Genomic DNA, 18,434 nt, shown 5'->3' on the forward strand with positions numbered 1-18,434 from the left:
GGTAACCTGGAACATGCTGAACTCCCCACTAAATAGCCTGAAGTGGTGATTCTGTGTGTAGCAGGAAAATGTTACAAGATATGAGGAAAAGCATTCTCTGTAAGAATTTTCTGTTACCCAGTAAACCCACTCCATAGAGTCCACCTGAAGTTGTCCATTAACTAAGGGTGGATTATCACAGCAAACAAACTAGAAAAATTTCAGAGCCTTGGACTATGTATTTCTAAAACAGAGCTATAGAGGCACAATCGTACAAACTTAGAGGAGTACAAAATCAGGAAGAGTATACATTTCCCAACTAGGTAGCGCAGTACACGAGTGGAAAAAATGCAAGATATGTGTGTCAGATTCTATAGGACCTTCAGACGGAACCATGAGCTTTACCCACAGATGCCAAAGTAAAACCCTGAAATATTCACATATTCACCTCATGAAAGATTGGGGATTAAAAAAAGGATCTCTCTGTCCATTATCTTTACAGTTTTCCTAAGTAAAAGTTCCATACGATCCATTCAAACTGGCTGTTGCACACATCCTGCAGTTTGTGGCAAAAGCAGAACACAAGAAATGGCTGAGGGATCTAACTAAGCAGACAGGGCCTGAGACAGCTCCATGCAGGTTCTGAGGTGCCAGATGGAATAAGAGAGCAGCCAGTGTCTCCCATCTTCTGATTATGTATCCTGAAAACATCAAATGTGGACGGAACTGGGAAAGGTTCAGGTATTGAGTCTGGAGGCATCAGCTCTTATCTACATGGACTGAGAACTGAGCTTCCAATAAAATCATGCCCTGAGGGAGAGATGAGGGGGCCAGAAACCCCAACAAAACAGCTCGCTTCGGACAACTGGCACTCAATTGAGCGGGAGGCTTTGGGATCACTGGGCAGCAGGGACTCACTGCCAGCCTGCCAGACTCACGGCCTGGTCTCGACCCTCCTGGTGGGCATTTCTCTGCTCAGGGCCGCTGCCAGCCCGGACTGGCAACCTCTTCTGCTGAACATCCCTAGGCAAGATACGAGTGCCAGGGAGGGGATGGATTCCTCCCTCCACAAAGCACCTCCTAGCCCATGCTGGGCATGTTCCAGGAATGGGAACTGGCTTTCAACTTTCACCACAGGCCACCCTTAGCCAGCAGGAGCACACTGAGGAAATTTTACCGTCATATTCAACGCATGAGAAAGCTGACCGTTTTTCCCCCTGCTGCCAACACAACACACAGACATCGATAAATGACACTAATAAAATGTGGTACTATTTAAAAGAGAAACGAAAAACAGCCCGCCTCACACTCCTCAAAGTCCAGCAACAACCAGTTCACGGGAGCCAGATACAGAGTGCTGTAGATCATGATAAAGACTTTGCCTTTGTCTCTGTAGGAGCTACAGCACCACTGCAGGGTGAAAGAATGCATTTTACATGTTGAAAGAGTGATAAGTTATGGAGAAGAAAAACTTCCCTCTGAGAGTTCATAATAATAAACAAACATTGGTATTCTCATAGAACTCTCCAACAGGAGTGTTCAGAGTTTCTCAAACACTATTGTAATAATGAGGCTTCCCCTCAGCCCTTCTGAGATCTGACCTATATTCAAACTTTGATACAACCCCAAAGGCACTCACCTCACTATCTACAGCCTAGGGCTCTTTCTCTTGCTACAAAGTGGGTAAAATATTCAGATGAGAAACAGAAATTCCTCCAGTTAAGAACAAAGAAACATGATTAGCTGTGGATTCTCCGGAAACTTGCTTCTTTGTTCACCAGAGGATGGAGGACATTACCAATGGGTCTAGAAAAATATTTCAAAATTCATCCACTACTTGCCTCCTTCTGAATACACAGGGAACAGTATAATATGCAGAAACAGAGTTCTTTTCCTAGAACTCCATAATCAAAAGCCCATGGGTAGAAAATAGGAAAGCGGGTATATCAAAAGCTTGCCGTAACTACATGAGCTCTGGAACAACCCCTGATGCATCATGAAGTGCGCAGATCATCGTAACAAAAGGTAGGTTTATACTCCTGATGCCACGTCATGAAGCGTTTCACATCGGAGTCAACAGGGATTTCGTATCAGTCAAGGAAAACCAGCTCAAATGAGGCACACAAAGGAAATGCAAAGACACCAAGGGAAGATCCCTACTTCTAGAGGGAAGTTATCCTCACCTAGGGAGAGCAGGTTCCTGTAGGTCTCCAACATCACGTCCCTGTACAAGGCTTGCTGAGCGGGTTCCAGGCATTCCCACTCCTCCTGAGAGAATTCTATGTCAATATCCTTGAATGTCAACTGTTCCTGAAATGAAAATACATTTCACCAAGGGGTCCTGAGGAGAGTTCTTACTTGCACACAAAATGACAAGAAGAGAGGGGTAAGGATGAATTCAGTTGAAGTACGTTTTCTGACAAATCCACGTAAAGGTATTTGGAGCAAATTATCAGTCTCTAATTTTAATTTCTTATGCTTTTTCATGAGATTATGATGTCTTCCAATTAATGTGGAGTTTTCATTTTTGTGGAAAATATATGAAATACATACAAATAAAATTCAAGAATGGATTGTCTATGCAGAAGTATTACATATTATGTTTTACATACTGAGTGATACTCAATATCTAGATGAGCTATAGAATGAGTGATGTCTTAAGTCCACAGTGGCTTTAAAAAAAGTCAAAATCTTAAATTATGATGATGACGACAACAGCAATGACTAACAGTGGTTGAATACTTCCTATATGCAAAAAACTACTCTAAAGGCTTTATAGATGTGAGCTTGTTATCAACCTAACAGCTCTTTACAGTAAGATCTGTTCCCATCTTACAGAGGAGAAAACTGTCAGCGACAGTCTGAGCAGCTCAACTGGGGTTAAGAAGCTAAGAAATGACAGAGCAAGCATATGAACTAAGGTGGCTGGGCTCTGGAATTGAAGCTAAAGAAGCAGAAAATTTAGTAACAGAAAGACCAGTGAAAGTACACTGACAGAGAATTCCTGGAGAAACCTTGAAAGGTCACTACAGATGTGGGCACACACAAAAATGTACATAAAATGTTAGTAATATTATTACTATTTAAACCATTAAGGGAATTCCTTGGCAGTCCAGTGGTTAGGACTCTGCACTTTAATTACCGAGCACCCAAGTTCAATCCCTGATCATGGAACTAATACCCTGCAAGCCGAGCAGTGTGGCCAAAAAACATTTAAAAATTGAAAGAGAAAACAAAAAACATTAACAGGAGAGTGCAGAAAAAATTCAAGGCCATGGAATATATTTAAGATATCATTTCAACTGAAAAAGATATTTTACGCAGTAATAAAATCATGATGTCCTTTATCAAACCATGCACTTGAACATTCATAAACTCTTGCATAAATATGTAAACACACAACTAACTGAAATGAGAGTTGTCTCTGGACATATTTTTGCATCATTTTTTTCATCATCAATTTTATTCGAGTGAATTTCAGCATCTTTGGGACAATGAAAATGTATCAGCTATAGTAAATGGTACTAACATGAAAACATAGGATACTTGAACTCTGATCTCAATAGATACCTATATTCAAAAATATAAATACAATTTTATCCACTAAAATTGACATATGAAGGTATTAATAAATATAAAACAGAGTTAACTAGAACATTTCACCATACACCAGAATCAAAAGAAAACACTTGATGCGTTTCTCTGTAACTACCCTGAAGGGGGCTGACTAGGTCTCCTGCCTTTTGCCACGGTACGATGTGCCTGAGTAGAGGCAACTAGAAGAAATAACAGGAAAAACAGAGAACAAGAGTGAGAAAAACAGAGAAAATGTGTCAGAGAGTTGGAACAGTTAACGTTCACAAATCTGAGAAGATGGACAGGCAAAAAGTTAAAGGATGGAGAAAGATAATCCATCCTAAAGAGAGCACAGGTGACTATATTATACCATACAAAATAAAGACAAAAACTGACATGAAACAAAAGCTATTATATAATGATATAAGGTACAAATCACCAAGAAGATATAAAAATTATAAATACGTATAACATTAGAGCTCCCCCCAAAATGAAGTAAACGTTAATAGAAATAAAGAGAGAAGTAGACAGCAGCACAGTATCAGTATGAGACTTCAACACCCTAGTTTTACCTACAGATAGAAACAAAAAGAAGATCAGTAAGGAAACAGAGGCCTTAAACAACAATATAGGAACTGTACCTAAGACATGTACAGAACACTCCACCCAATGACAGTAGAAAACACATCCTTCTAGAGCACACATGAAACATTTTCCAGGAAAGACCACACCTTAGGCCACAAAACAAATCTTAACAAATTTAAGAAGGTTGAGATCATAAAAAGTATCTTCTCCAACCACAATGAAAAGACACTAGAAATAAAGAGCAGAAGGAAAACAGGAAAATCCCCCAAATGAGGAAATTAAACAGCCCATTCTTAAAGAAGCAACGGGTCAAAGAAGAAATCACAAGGAAATTTTAAAAATATTTGAATGAGAATAAAAACGCAACATACTAAAATTTATAACATGCAGTCAAAGCTGTATTAAAACAGAAGTCAAGGACTTCCCTGGCACTTTGGTGGTTAAGACTGTGCTTCCAATGTAGGGGGTGTGGGTTCGATCCCTTGACAGGGAACTAAGATCCCACGTGCTGCATGGCACGGCCTAAAATAAAAGGTCTACAATGTTAAATGCTTACAACGAAAGAGGGAAAAGCAGGACCTCCCTGGCGGTCCAGTGGTTAATACTCCATGCTTCCACTGCAGGGGGCATGAGTTCGATCTCTGGAAGGGGAACTAAGATCCTGTATGGCACACAGCATGGCCAAAAAAATAAAATAAAATAAAATATTTTTAAAAAGGGAAAAGATGTCTACACTGCTGTTCAAGAAAGTACTGAACGTCCTAGCTAGAGCCATCAGACGAGACAAAGAAATCAAAGATATGAAAATTGAAAAAGAAGTTAAAATTGTTTTTTTGCAGGTGACAAGGTATTATATATACAAAACAAAAAGATTCCACAAAAAAATGACTACTTCAAAAGAAAACTTTACAGAAGTTGCAGCACAAAAACATCAGCACAGGGCTTCCCTCGTGGCGCAGTGGTTGAGAGTCCACCTGCCGATGCAGGGGACACGGGTTCGTGCCCCGGTCCAGGAGGATCCCACATGCCGCGGAGCGGCTGGGCCCGTGAGCCATCGCCGCTGAGCCTGTGCGTCTGGAGCCCGTGCTCCACAATGGGAGAGGCCACAATGGTGAGAGGCCCGCGTATGGCAAAAAAAACAAATAACAAACAAACAAACACATCAGCACAGAAAATTCAGTTGCATTTCTATGCCCAATGAACAATATCAAAAACTATTAGAAAACAATGCTATTTACTATAGCATCAAAAGGGACAGAATATTTAGCTAAGGAGGTAAAAGACTCGTACACTGAACACTGCTAAACGTTGCTAAAAGAGATCCATGGAGATACAAATAAAAGGTGCCCTGTACTCATGGACTGGAAGACTTATGAATCTTAAAATGACAGTATTACCCAAAGTGTTCTATAAATGCAATAGAATCCCTATTAAAATTTCAATGGCAATTTTTGCAGTCATAGAAAAAACAATGCTAAAATTTATAGGGAATCTCAAGGGACCCCAAGAGCCAAAATACTCTTGGAAAAGAAGATGGAGGCCATCATTTTTAGAGTTCAAAACATATTACAGGGCTTCCCTGGTGGCGCAGTGGTTGGGAATCCGCCTGCCGATGCAGGGGACACGGGTTCGTGACCCGGTCTGGGAGGATCCCACGTGCCGCGGAGCAGCTGGGCCCGTGAGCCATGGCCACTGGGCCTGCGCATCCGGAGCCTGTGCTCTGCAGCGGAAGAGGCCACAATAGTGAGCGGCCCGCGTACCGCAAAAAAAAAAACAAAACATATTACAAAGTAATCAAGATGATGTTGTACTGTCAGAAACGCAGATACATAAAACAATGGAGGAGATTAGAATACCAGAAATACTCCTTGGTATATATGCAAAATGTATTGACATGGATGCCAAGACTGTACAACAGGGAAAGGAGAGTCTCAATAACAAATGGTGCTAAGAAACTAGATATCTACTAACAAAAGAATCAAGCTGGAACACTGCCTGCATCAAAGGTAGAAACTGTGTGTCAAAGGATGCAATCCAAAGAATGAAAAGACAATTTCTGAGGAATGGAGGTGTGAAAGTGATTTAAAGAATTTCCAACTGTCAGAGATTTAGGCTGATTTCAGTTTAAATTCGATGATGGACTAAAACACATTCTACCACTGACGTCTGTCTCTGAACTGACCGTTTCCATTCCCTATTATTAAGAATTTGAAGTCAGCTACATTTAGTTTCAATTGCCTTAGAAAAAGCCAGAACAAATTTCTCCTAATTGGTCTGATATCCAGATTTTACCACGTATTGTGCATTTTAAGACCTGACTTGTACGTGCAGCTTTTTTTTTATAACATCTTTATTGGAGTATAATTGCTTTACAATGGTGTGTTAGTTTCTGCTTTATAACAAAGTGAATCAGCTATACATATACATATATCCCCATATCTCCTCCCTCTTGTGGTTCCCTCCCACCCTCCTACATGCAGCTTCTTTATCCTGGTTTATAGAGAGCGGACACTGCATCCACATGGGACCCCAGAACAATTCCTGCTGCCCAACAGCTCTGACACCACATCTCCAATCCTGCCCAGGACTATCAGGACTATGCCCAGTGGAAAGCATTGGCTCTCCTCGTCCAGATCACTCTGTCATAGGGAAATGAAATCTAAGTGGAGCTGACAGGGACTGCGGGAAGGCTCTTGATGACTGTGAAAGTACAAGTGTCAACCAGGATACTTCAGAGTCAGACAAGATTAGCGAGTCCAAAGAAGTGCATTTCAGAAAGAACAGACTGAGAATCAAATGAAAATATGACTTTACCTGAGAAACAGCCATTCCTGACTCCTTTTCTTTCCTCTCCCTCCTCTTCCGGGCTTCTTCCTCAGGCAACATGAGTCTTCAGAGGACAATCTTGAAAGATGAAAACATGCTTAGAATCAAAAGACCCCATTCCTGTACCACAACCATAAACACAAGGAAGATCTCTCCATGTGGAACAGACAGTCCGCTGCCCACTGTCCCAGGAGGGGCTCAGGACAGTAAACTCCCACACAGAGACCAACACAGGAGTTTCCCCACACTTTCTTCAGATCTCGCTCCCCTCCTGGTGAGGCCCTCACGTACCCAGCAGCAGCGGGCACCTCAGCTGGACCCGACGATCCTCCGCAGGTCACAGACCAGCCCTGATCCATCCCCACGCAGAGCAGAGCCCTCACCCTCAGCCCAGATCTCAGCCCTCAGGAACGGGGGGACTCAGAGTCACGATGCTCAGTGATGGATACAGAATGGAATCACCTCGGACACTTTAAATACTATTGAGGTTGGACCACATACCAACTATATGAAGGGAAATCTCTGGTCAGAGGGTACAAAACATGTATATACAAAATGCCTCAGCGATCTAATGGGAAGCCTGGGTTGAGCACCACTCAGAACAGGCAAGCCCAGCACACCTAGCACTTTAGTTTTCTTTTGCAGCTTTACTGAGGTATAGGTGATAAATAACAGTGCTGTACATGTAAGGCACACAATGTGATTATCTTACAGATGTATACACTGTGTAATAATTATCACAATAAAGTAATTTACCCTTCCATCAACTCACAATTACCCATGTGTGTCTGCGTGGTGAGAACATTTAAGTTTTACTCTCTCAGCAAATTCCAACTATATAGTAACACAGTATTAACTACAGTCAGCATACTGTACATTACATGTCCATGCTTTACTTATTCACTTCACAACTGAACTATTTGTAACCTTTGGCCAACATCTCCCCAACTACCCTACCACCCAAGTCCTCATAACAACCTTTATACTCTATGGTTCTATGAGTTTGACATTTCTAGTTTCCATAAAAAATGTGTGTCTTCTTCAACCGAAATTATGTCAGAAATAATAACAGTAATGCCAGAATGTCATAATAATAATTTATGGCTGATATAAATTTCTATATACACTCATTTGTCAACAGACATTTTGGTTCTTTCTACATCTAGACTGTTGGGAATAATGCAATAATGCTCATTGGAGTGCAAATATTTCCTTCACTGGAATGATTTTGTTTCCTTTGGATATCTAGTCACAGGTGGGTTTCACAAATTGTGTGCCTGTTCTTTGTTTAATTTATAGGAAACTCCATATCGCTTTCACTAAGAGCTGAACCAATTACATTCCCACCAACAAAGCATAAGGGCTCCCTGTTCTCTATACCGTGTGTGCGTGCGTGTGTTTTGTTGAGACAGGTAGGGAGAGGACAGTAGAAGAACCAATACTGGCCTGGGAGCAAGAAAGTAGCAGCTACATTTTCCCAAGGACGTGCCTCTGGAGTGCAGATCACTGTGGTGTTGCTGGTACTCTGATTCTTGGAACAATCTTTCCTACATCAAAGAACTTAATGGCCCTTCTCAAGTCGTGCCCACAGATACATACCTACCAGAATCTCTCTAATGAACATGTTCTGCCATTTGAAGCTTACTACTCATAATTTCCCTTCTGGGCTCAAGTAAACTTACAAAATCTCATAAATCCAACACAGTCTCCATATGACCCATATTCACTCATTCTGCTATAAAATACCAGAAAACATTCCAAACTCTAATAAATCATGCCTGATGGCAAAATACATATGAGACACCCAAGGAACCACCAGACACAAAACACCACATTTTTATTCACAGTGGCCACAGACCAAACACGGATCTCATAAAGCTATATATAAAAGAAAGGTGCTTCCAGTGGTGCACATGCCCCCGTGAGAACCTGTAACCAAGAAGGACCCTATGGGGACTTCCCAGAACAGAGCCCCCCTCGATGCTCTCTCTCCCTGCCTTTTGTCTGTAGAAAACCTTAGTCAAAGAAAAAATTTAATCATAGAAGTGAGAAAATGCAGAAAGAAAGGAAAACAGTCAAACAAGACAAAATAAGAATACTTTAGCCATTAAACAACATCAAGGACCTTTAGTTTCTCCTCAAGGACTATAGGTAACATTCTGAGACCTGTCCTTTGAGCTGTTTTGCAGATACTGAAACCCCCACCAGGTGAAGAAAGTTAACTGTCTGCTGCCCATAAGGACGTAGACCCCAGACTGGTTGGAACCAGAAGTTTGATGATGTTGACTCCCAGTTACCTCACCAAGCCATCAGAAGAATGTCCACAAGCTGATCACGCACCCCACAATGCCCCTCCCTCATCCTGTCTTTAAAAGTCTTTGGGGCTTCCCTGGTGGCGCAGTGGTCAAGAATCCTCCTGCCTCGGACTTCCCTGGTGGTCCAGAGGTTAAGACTCTGTGCTCCCAATGCAGGGGATCCAGGTTCAATCCCTGGTCAGGGAACTAGATCCCTCATGCTGCAATAAAAGACCCAGCACAACCAAATAAATAAATAAATAAATATTTAACAAAAAAAAAGAATCTGCCTGCCAATACAGGGGACACAGGTTTGAGCCCTGGTCCGGGAAGATCCCACATGCTGCAGAGCAACTAAGCCCGTGCACCACAACTACTGAGCCTGTGCTCTAGAGCCTGTGAACCACAACTACTGAGCCCAGGAGCCACAATTACTGACGCCTGTGCACCTAGAGCCCGTGCTCTGCAACAAGAGAAGTCACTGCAATGAGAAGCCCACGTGCCACAATGAAGAGTAGCCACTGCTTGCCGCAACCAGAGAAAAGCCCGCACACAGCAACAAAGACCCAACACAGCAAAAAATAAAATAAATTTAATAAATTAAACAATAAATAAATAAATAAATAAATAAAAGGGCACAGCCCCGCCTCAGGGCTTAAAAAAAAAAAAGTTCCCAGAAAGCCTTCAGGGAGTTCAGGCCCTTTAAGCACAAGCTACCTGGACTCCTTGCTTGGCAGCCTACAATAAATGCTGCACTTTCCTTCACCACAACCTGGTGTCAATAGATTGGCTTCACTGCACGCAAGCGAGGGGACCCAAGTTTGGTTCGGTAACAAACCCAACATCTACCAGGAAAACATTCCAAATTCTCTTTTGTATCTTTCACAGTGGATCTGAAACTTTCTTCATTTGCAATCCCAAATACTAAATAACACTGAAGTATCCTGAATCCCTCCTGTGACAGTGGGCAAATGATCTCTGCAATTTTCCCTATATTACTACTCTAAAAACTGCATGATGATTCTTAACCTCCGTAACACCCAAGTCACCTGTGGAATAGATGCTGTGGGGCACCCTCTGGAGTCATCATCACCTAAGGACAAGGCACCCATCTTCCTGCACCCAAAGATCCCTGTGCACTCAGCTCAGGCCACACTTTTTTTAACCACAATGGAGGAAAATGTTTCTCTTTGCCTAAATCTTCATTCCTCCTCAGGCAGGATCATGAAATACCCAATTAAACCAATGCATGTAAACCTCAGTGTCAGCAGCTAGATCCCAGGGAACCTGAGCTAAGAGACTATGGCACCTCAAACCATGCAATGCACCCCACAACTACCCATAAACCCAATTCCAGGTGCTCCAGCCAGAACTGAAACACCCTTTGCCAGCAGTTCCACACACCCCACAAGGGACAAATGCAAATACCATTCATTGGGCTCATCTTGAAGCTCCCACTTGCTGCCATATCCCTCCTGCAGACCACTATAGGCTCCCTTCTAATTCCCCATTTTTCTGCCTCTTCATGCACTCATGGGAAAACAGGGCTAAAAGGCATAAGGACTGCTCAGCAAAGGAGTCGCAACAGGAATATTCACAAGCTACCTCCCAAAGAACACTGGGCATTCACTTGACCTTCAGTATGAAGGTCAAAAATTGGCCCCCAGGATTCTTGTCTCCTGTTCTCCACACTCACAGGCAATTTAAAAAATACCCTAGCTGTCTGAGGCGGCGCTCCTTCACGCCCCATTAGGCTCTAGACTTCTGCCCCCACTTAGCACACTAAGCGTGTGTGTGCTTACACACACAGAAATCATTATCCGTGATTCTGAGCAGAGGAACTGCTGAAAGGCAAAGCTCCTGTCCAAGGTGGCGACTGGTCCCTGGATGTGCACAGCCTGGAACACTGGGGGCTACAGCGGAGCAGTCACACAGCACACTAAACATGGGGACATCTCAGGACACTGCACGAGGACACCAATTCTGTAAGGCTTTTTAGGACTCCCTACATCTTTTGGTTCTTATTTTGAGTTATTAAGTAGCCACATGGGGTAAGGATCAATTACAGTTGAAATATTCAAAACAAACATGGGAACCATCCTTATCACCTACCCTGTTCACCTGGTCTTCCCTGAGGATTATTTAGCCCAACCCACAGTCTTAGCATCTAAACACATCCCCAGAGGGAGATGCCGCAGCCATCCCAGAAGGAAGAGAAACACTACTCCCTCAATGGAGGAAACACAATAAAGACTCCAAAACAATAGAAAATGGCATTTCTGATGATGTTGATTGATACAGAGGCAATAAAACCTGGTCAACGACAGAGATTGTCGGGAAGGGATGGAGATAACTCTCTGAGCCTAATCCTGAAGGAGCACAAAGGGCCTGAGCCACTGGGATTTAAAGGCAGAAGGTAAGAATGGGAACTAAGATTTGAGAGAGAAACGGTTTTGGTGTTTGGGAACTTTTGGGGTAAAGTGAACCATGGGAAAAGGGCCAGATCCCACGATGAGGCAGGAGACACTAGCGGGGCCCTGAGGATGTTACAGGGGTGTGTAGCAACAGTGAGGAGTTCGGATTTTGTCCTGAGGACAAATAAGAGCCAGTGAAGGTCTGAGTGCCAGAACTGATATAAACTCTTCAAATTTACACTTAACGCAGAAAAATACATCTGACTATGGTCACTTCCCCTCTGACCCTATGTTCTTGTCTCCATTCTACCATTTTGCTTTTGTTTTTCATTCTGGGAAGACAGGGACCCATTCAAAATTCTAAATAGAACTGGACACTCCTCTCTAAAAAGAACTGCCACACACAGACACATACACAATTTGGCCAATTATTTCAGGGCTCAGAGTTACCCAGGCTGAGAGTTTCTGGTCTAGTCTCTCATCTCCATGTTACAAGTGGGCTCCCTGAGGCCCAGAGGGGAGACACGTATGAGAAAGTCCAGGTTGAGTGAGCAGAATTAGGCGGAACTGAATTCTGAAGTGGGATCCAGAAGGGCCAGTGGGCAGAGTTTGTCCTGATCATCCTTCCAACCTAAAACACCAGGACCATCTTTCATTTGCCTCAGCAAAGGAACCTTCTGTTTCAAGGTCTGATCCGGTACCAAGCATTTAATTCTTCTTTTCCAGAAGACTGCAGTAAAATCTTTTAAACATGCAGATTTGCAAAAATATACCACTGGTGAAGAAAATATTGGAAAGAGTCAGGTTAGAAATCAGCTCTGAGCAAACTTCATCATGAATAGAGGAGCACTGATGGAAGAAGGTTCCAAGTCACTATACCCAATCCTTCAATATCTGTAGAGAACACACAAGAGGGACCTGAGGGAAGCATCTCCCTATCACTTCACAGCTCACTATCTTAACAGATCAAATACAATGGAAAAAAACTGAATATTAGACTAACTGGTTAAACTAGGTTTTGACTGTTAATATAAAAGACGATTGACATCTTAACATCATCTTAACTCATCATAACAGTCTAAAATTATTTAATAGTTACCAAAGAATTTTTCCAATACACAAGATAAAGAGGAGACAGGAGGCAGGCCTCAAACAAACCTTAAACACATTTTAAAAAGAAATATTTTGTGAATTTTTTAAAAATTCTGGTGTGAAAGTTAAAAAAACTAAGAATATATCATATTTAGAAAAGAATCACATGAGTTGATTATACAAAACCAGCAAAGCTTATTTCAGAAGTTTATAATTACTTACAGAGAAGTAGAAACTTAATGCACCAAGATTTATTCCAAGTTATAAAAAGAATTAAATGTAAAAAAAATGAAAAAGGAAAGAGAAAAAAGTGATTCCATTAGAAAAAAACTCACTTTTAATGTTCCTTCAAAGAGGCACCATGGGGCTTCCCTGGTGGCGCAGTGGTTGAGAGTCCGCCTGCCGATACAGGGGACGCAGGTTCGTGCCCCGGTCCGGGAGGATCCCACATGCCGCGGAGCGGTTGGGCCCGTGAGCCATGGCCACTGGGCCTGCGCGTCCGGAGCCTGTGCTCCGCGGTGGGAGAGGCCACAGCGGTGAGAGGCCCGCATACCGCAAAAAAAAAAAAAAAAGAGGCACCATGCAGTAACAGAGTCACTTCTCTCCCCTGTGCTCTCATGCCAGGAAAAGGAAAGGGGGTGACCCACAGCTGTCTTGAGTCAAGTCACTGCCCCCTGGCTGAATAGGGACTGGAGATGGAAGTTATCTTCTGATACAAATAACTGCAAAATGCACAAACCTTATAAGGAAGTTTTCCAATTCTCACGCTCATCTGTATAGTTTAAGCAAACAAATTTAAAATTTACTACATTCTGAAACCACAGATCATACATCACAGCTTAATCATCCACATCCAAACAACTCACCACCACCCACCTGGATCCAGTTTCCGCTCTACCTGCACCACTAGGTGTTTCCATTTCATTGTTTATTCGTCTCCCTATATCATCTCGGTCTGTGTCTCTCCTTTTGCTCCCCTCTGCTCTCCTGCTGTTCCTGCCCTCCTCTCTATTTCCTCCCTCACACCTGGCCTGCCCGACTCTGCAACCTGTTCCCCCCCTCGATGCTCTTTCTTCCCCCACCTCTGCTCCCTCTCTGCCCTCCGGGTTACATCCCTTCTGTCCGTGATACACGCCCTCCCCTCCTCACTCTCTGGCACCCCAGGTGGCTATGGTTCCTTGGTGTTGTTCTTTCTTCCTCTGCTGTTCTCTCTCCCAGCACCTTGATGCTCTGAAGGCCATGGTCCCACCTCATTTACCCTCTGCCCCCGCTCTCTGTGTGAAGGGCCTCATCACTGTTGCCTCCCTTGCTACCGCTGAATCAGGGCCCCTCTAGCTATGTTTTCCTCTAATCTGTGGCAATCCCTCTGTATAATTCACTTCTTTACTTTATCCACCTGTTACTTGCAAGGCTTAGTCTCTCTCATCTTATTGTCTCTTTACAAGTCCCTAAGCCAATCCTCTACGTCTCTATTGGTTCTCCCTCATTCTTTTCTCATCTCGGTTTTTCTATTGCTCTCTCAGTCGCTCTCTGTCTCAGCTTCTCCTGGTCCCCCTCGCCCACGTATTTACAAGGATGGCGACTGAATAAGATACCCGCCTACCGGAAAAACACATTTTCCAGCGGGGAGACCGAAGAACATTGGGTGTCACACGGCTGGCCAGGTCACCTCCCCCTACACGGGGTGAGGGGAAGGCCTGACTATGAAGGAGAGGCCTGCGGAGCAGAAGGACCGGCCTGAGGAGACGCGAGGACAGAGGGGCTGGGGGAGAGGAAGGGGGTCTCAGGAGGGGAGCGGGCTCTCCAGAATCCCGGGACCCGGGAGAGGACGCGAGCTCTCCGGGAGCAGGGCGACCGGCGCTGCCCTCCAGGGTCCGAGAAGGCGAGGCTGCGCAGCCGCGAATCCACCTCGCGGAAGAGAGCCTTACAGGGGGAGGGCGGAGGCAGTAAAGGACTTTATGAAGGAAGAAGAAGCGAAAGGCGGGGTCTACCTGGACCTAAGGCAGAAAAGCCAAGGGCTCAGGGACCCACCTCAGAGCGCTTTCAAACGCAAAGGAAAACACCAGACCTGTGACGGCGACGTCTGGATTTACTGGGGGCGAAGGCCGGGTGCCGGCATTTTAAGTCCACAGTGACTCCCAAATCGCGAAGGGTGAGGCATGGTGGACCACGCAGCACAAATTTACACTAGAAAGGAGAAACTTACCTACTGGAGCGCGTGACTCCCAAGACGCTGAGGGTGGGGTATGGTGGACCACGCAGCACAAATTCACACTAGAAATGAGAAACTTACCTAATGGAGCGCGAGCTCCACGCCGAGCTCTCTGCTTCCGGTTCCGTTAAGAAACTGCGCACGCGCAGAGTTAGAGGCAGGGCTTCCAGAGACTTGAACTAGTGGAGCCCGACCGCGAAGGGCGGGGCAAGGGAGCTCACAACCTCGCGGAGATCGCCAGGGGCGTAGTAAGGGGCTGAGGTGTGTTACTTCCCGGCGCTTTGAAAGTGCCGATTTTAAGTTACCATTGTAAGGTCCGTTGGCCCGGGGGGTAAGAGAAAACATCGACCAGTATGAGGTAGGAGAGGCATCGGGACATAACGACCTCACCTGTTCTGGGAATCAACAAGAGACTCTAACTTCCTGCCCAGAAAACAATGTGGCTGACGGGAAGTGGGGCTTACGCCCCACAACAGACCAACCAACACCTGGCCCTGCTGTATCCTCACCAAATAAGGAATTACCCTGTATAGCAAACCACCCCCTCCCCTTGCAAGCCGCCTTCTGCTTTTACCCCCAATAAAAATCACCTTCATCCAGAACTGGGCGCGACTTCTCTGGCCCCTTTCTCTCGGACCAGTGAACCTCGCCCGGGAGCGCTCCCTAATAAAGCTCACTTGAAGCTTTCCTCTGTTTCGCGGTGCCGTTTGTTAAGATCCGATCTTACAACTATCATCTAGAAGTTTTATGGTAAAAGCTTTCCAGCTGTGTGAGCCACTGATGTCGTAAAACTAACGTTTCCTCCTAACGAGTTGAAATGGCTTCGATAAAAAGCTGTGTTTCCCAGCAGTTTGCTCGCATGCCGCGTTCCAGAGGCTCAAGCAATTCAGAGGTTGGGAATGTGGGTCTCCGAGTGGTAGCTGTAGGGCAGTGGTTGGATCTGGGAACATTTCCTGCAGTTAGAATTAACTGAAGCAGTTTGAGGAAACAAAAGCTAGGTTTGTCTCTGTATAACAAACTAGAATGAGAAATACAAAATTCTTCCTAGGTAGAATGTTCCATTTCATACTGACATTCTACAGAAGCGCTCTTCCGTTTCTATTCCGCATTCAGCCAGGAGACCAAACTCAAAACTCTTGCTCAGTTCCAGAGACTCAGGTACAAAACCTGGGGTCTGAGACTGGAGAAGTAAGGCATGTGATAATGTTCCTCACTAACAATTGTTCTGGAAAAGCAATACATTTTTAAAAATTGTTATAAATTGCATTGTTCTTTCTTTCGGCTAAAGTGTTTTATTTGCCTTTTAAAACCACCCCCCCCCCCAGTTTTATTGAGATGTACTTGACATACATCACTGTATAAGTTTAAGTTGTACAGCATAATGTTCTTACATATATTGAAATAATTACCAAAATAAGGCTAGTGAGTATCCCATCATCTCAAATACATGCAATAAAAAGACTATATATATATATATATATATATATATATATATACTATTAGAACTGCATTATTGGTACTTCCTTGGTGGTCCAGTGGTAAAGAATCCGCCTTACAAGGCAGGGGACGCCGATTCGATCCCTGGTCAGGGATCTAAGATCCCACTTGCCGCGGGGCAACTAAGCCCACGCGCCACAACTACTGAGCTGGTGCACTTCAACTAGAGAGCCTGCGTGCCACAAACTACAGAGGCCACACGCCCTAGTGCCTTCGCACCACAACTAGAGAAGAGAAAACAACCCACACGCCACAGCTAGAGAGATGCCTGCGTGCTGCACCAAAGAGCCCGCGCACTGCGATGAAATATCCTGCAAGCCTCAACGAAGATCCCGAGTGCTGCAACTAAGACCGGACGCAGCCAAAAATAAATTAAATAAATAAATCTTAAAAAAAACAACAACTGCATTATTCATTAAAATACCTGCTCTATTCCACACTTGTTTTGTTGTTGTTGTTGTTTTAATTTTTGGCCACTCCCAAGGGTATGTGGGATCTTAGTTCCCTGACAAGGGATCAAACCCAAGCCCCCTGCACTGGAAGTGTGGAGTCTTAACCACTGGACCGCCAGGGAAATCCTATTCCACACTTTTGAGAGTTACCTTTAAATATCTTTCAGAAAAACTTATTTATGAAATTATAGTTAAGTATATAATAAACAATGTAATTTCAAACTGACTATATGTTCATTATGAGGGTAATTAGAAAGTTTCACTTTCTATATTCAAATTGTAATATATTTTAGCTCTTTGTTTTTTTATTTCGAAAAGTTCTGTCAAGTGTGGATAAAAGAGCCTATAAAATATACAGCCTTTAGAAGACATTGGGATTTATTTCCATCTAAAGAATAATTAAGTTGCAATATTTCTAAGGGTATTTAGTAAGGAGAATGTCCTGGTGTAGCACATATATAAATACAAGAAGATATATCACATTTTAAAAGTTGCAGTGACTCAAATTTTGTGAACCCTATTAGGTAGATTACTCTGTATTATACACTATTTCTAACTAGCCATGTTGGCAAAAAAGCCATTTCAGCATGGACTTCCATGATTCCAAGCAAAGAAATGAGTTGATAGTGGAACTTTTCATTAAACACAGAAGAATAGAGGAGAAGCCAATTTTAGGGGAAAGTCATTTTTTGAATGGAGAGTTTCGTTGCAGGAAACTAAATATATTCACAAGGGAAAAAAAACCCCTAAATTTCCTAAATCACAGGAAGATTTTGATATGTCTCCCTGTATTTCATTATGAAACAGATACAAACAATTCAAAAATGTAAAAAACACAAGCATATAGTTTGAGACACACACACAAACCCTGTCCTAGAAAATTAAAAAATACACATTTTTTAGTTCAGATGGAATGACTGAAATATTTACCACTGTCAGACTTAGGTAGGGACAGGTTTTATTCCAAATGATTATTACAATATAGAGAATGCTCCAGCCATAAAATCTGTAAAGCCTTAAAATTCAGACCAGAAAAGAACTTTTTTTTTTACACCAAGAGGTCAACAAGTGGGAAAACTCCCATATGGTGGAGTGGATGACCAGGTGGCACGAGCTTACATACCTGGGGGATGTTTTACACTAAAGTCACCCATGCTTGGTTAAGTTCCGGTAGCGCTGTTCTGAATTACCATGCTTAAAAGGGGTTCAAAACATAGGCCCCCTGGGAGAGGAGAAAAGCATAAGTAACTTTTGACTAAATCATGGTAACTGCCATTATATCCAGAGGTAACTGAAGACAAACAATAAGGCCATGGATGGGAATTTGGAGGATTCTCATCTGGCTGGTTTCTAAGTAAACAAGGGGGCTATCAGGAGTCTTACTGAAATTAACGGGGAGGTGTACTTCTTAGCAAATAAACTGTTTCTTCCCACGCAAAAGAAGAAAGGGAGGTCTTTAACCTTCAATATTTTCCAGAGTTACAGACTTGGAATAAAGTCTAACATT

At 43.3% G+C, this 18,434-nt stretch overlaps 1 protein-coding gene across 2 annotated transcripts in view; it reads right to left on the minus strand.

Moving 5' to 3' along the window:
* LOC116743878 (zinc finger protein 701-like) overlaps window positions 1-15,127 on the minus strand; it is a 31,726-nt gene extending 16,599 nt beyond the window's left edge. The window contains exons 1-3 of one of the 2 annotated variants that reach the window (XR_004346903.1): window positions 15,060-15,127; window positions 6,955-7,044; window positions 2,163-2,289 (exon numbers count right to left, since the gene is read on the minus strand). Coding sequence is in view for 1 of the 2 variants with exons in the window: in XM_032612993.1 (XP_032468884.1) it covers window positions 2,163-2,289; window positions 6,955-7,026 (199 nt within the window). In the remaining variant the exon portion in view is untranslated. Of the gene's footprint in view, window positions 1-2,162; window positions 2,290-6,954; window positions 7,045-14,972 lie in introns of both variants that reach the window. The other variant, XM_032612993.1, reaches the window with a different exon arrangement.
* Window positions 15,128-18,434: the final 3,307 nt, after the last annotated feature.

This window comes from Phocoena sinus, chromosome 19 (assembly GCF_008692025.1).
Source record: "Phocoena sinus isolate mPhoSin1 chromosome 19, mPhoSin1.pri, whole genome shotgun sequence".
Lineage (NCBI taxonomy): Eukaryota > Metazoa > Chordata > Mammalia > Artiodactyla > Phocoenidae > Phocoena > Phocoena sinus.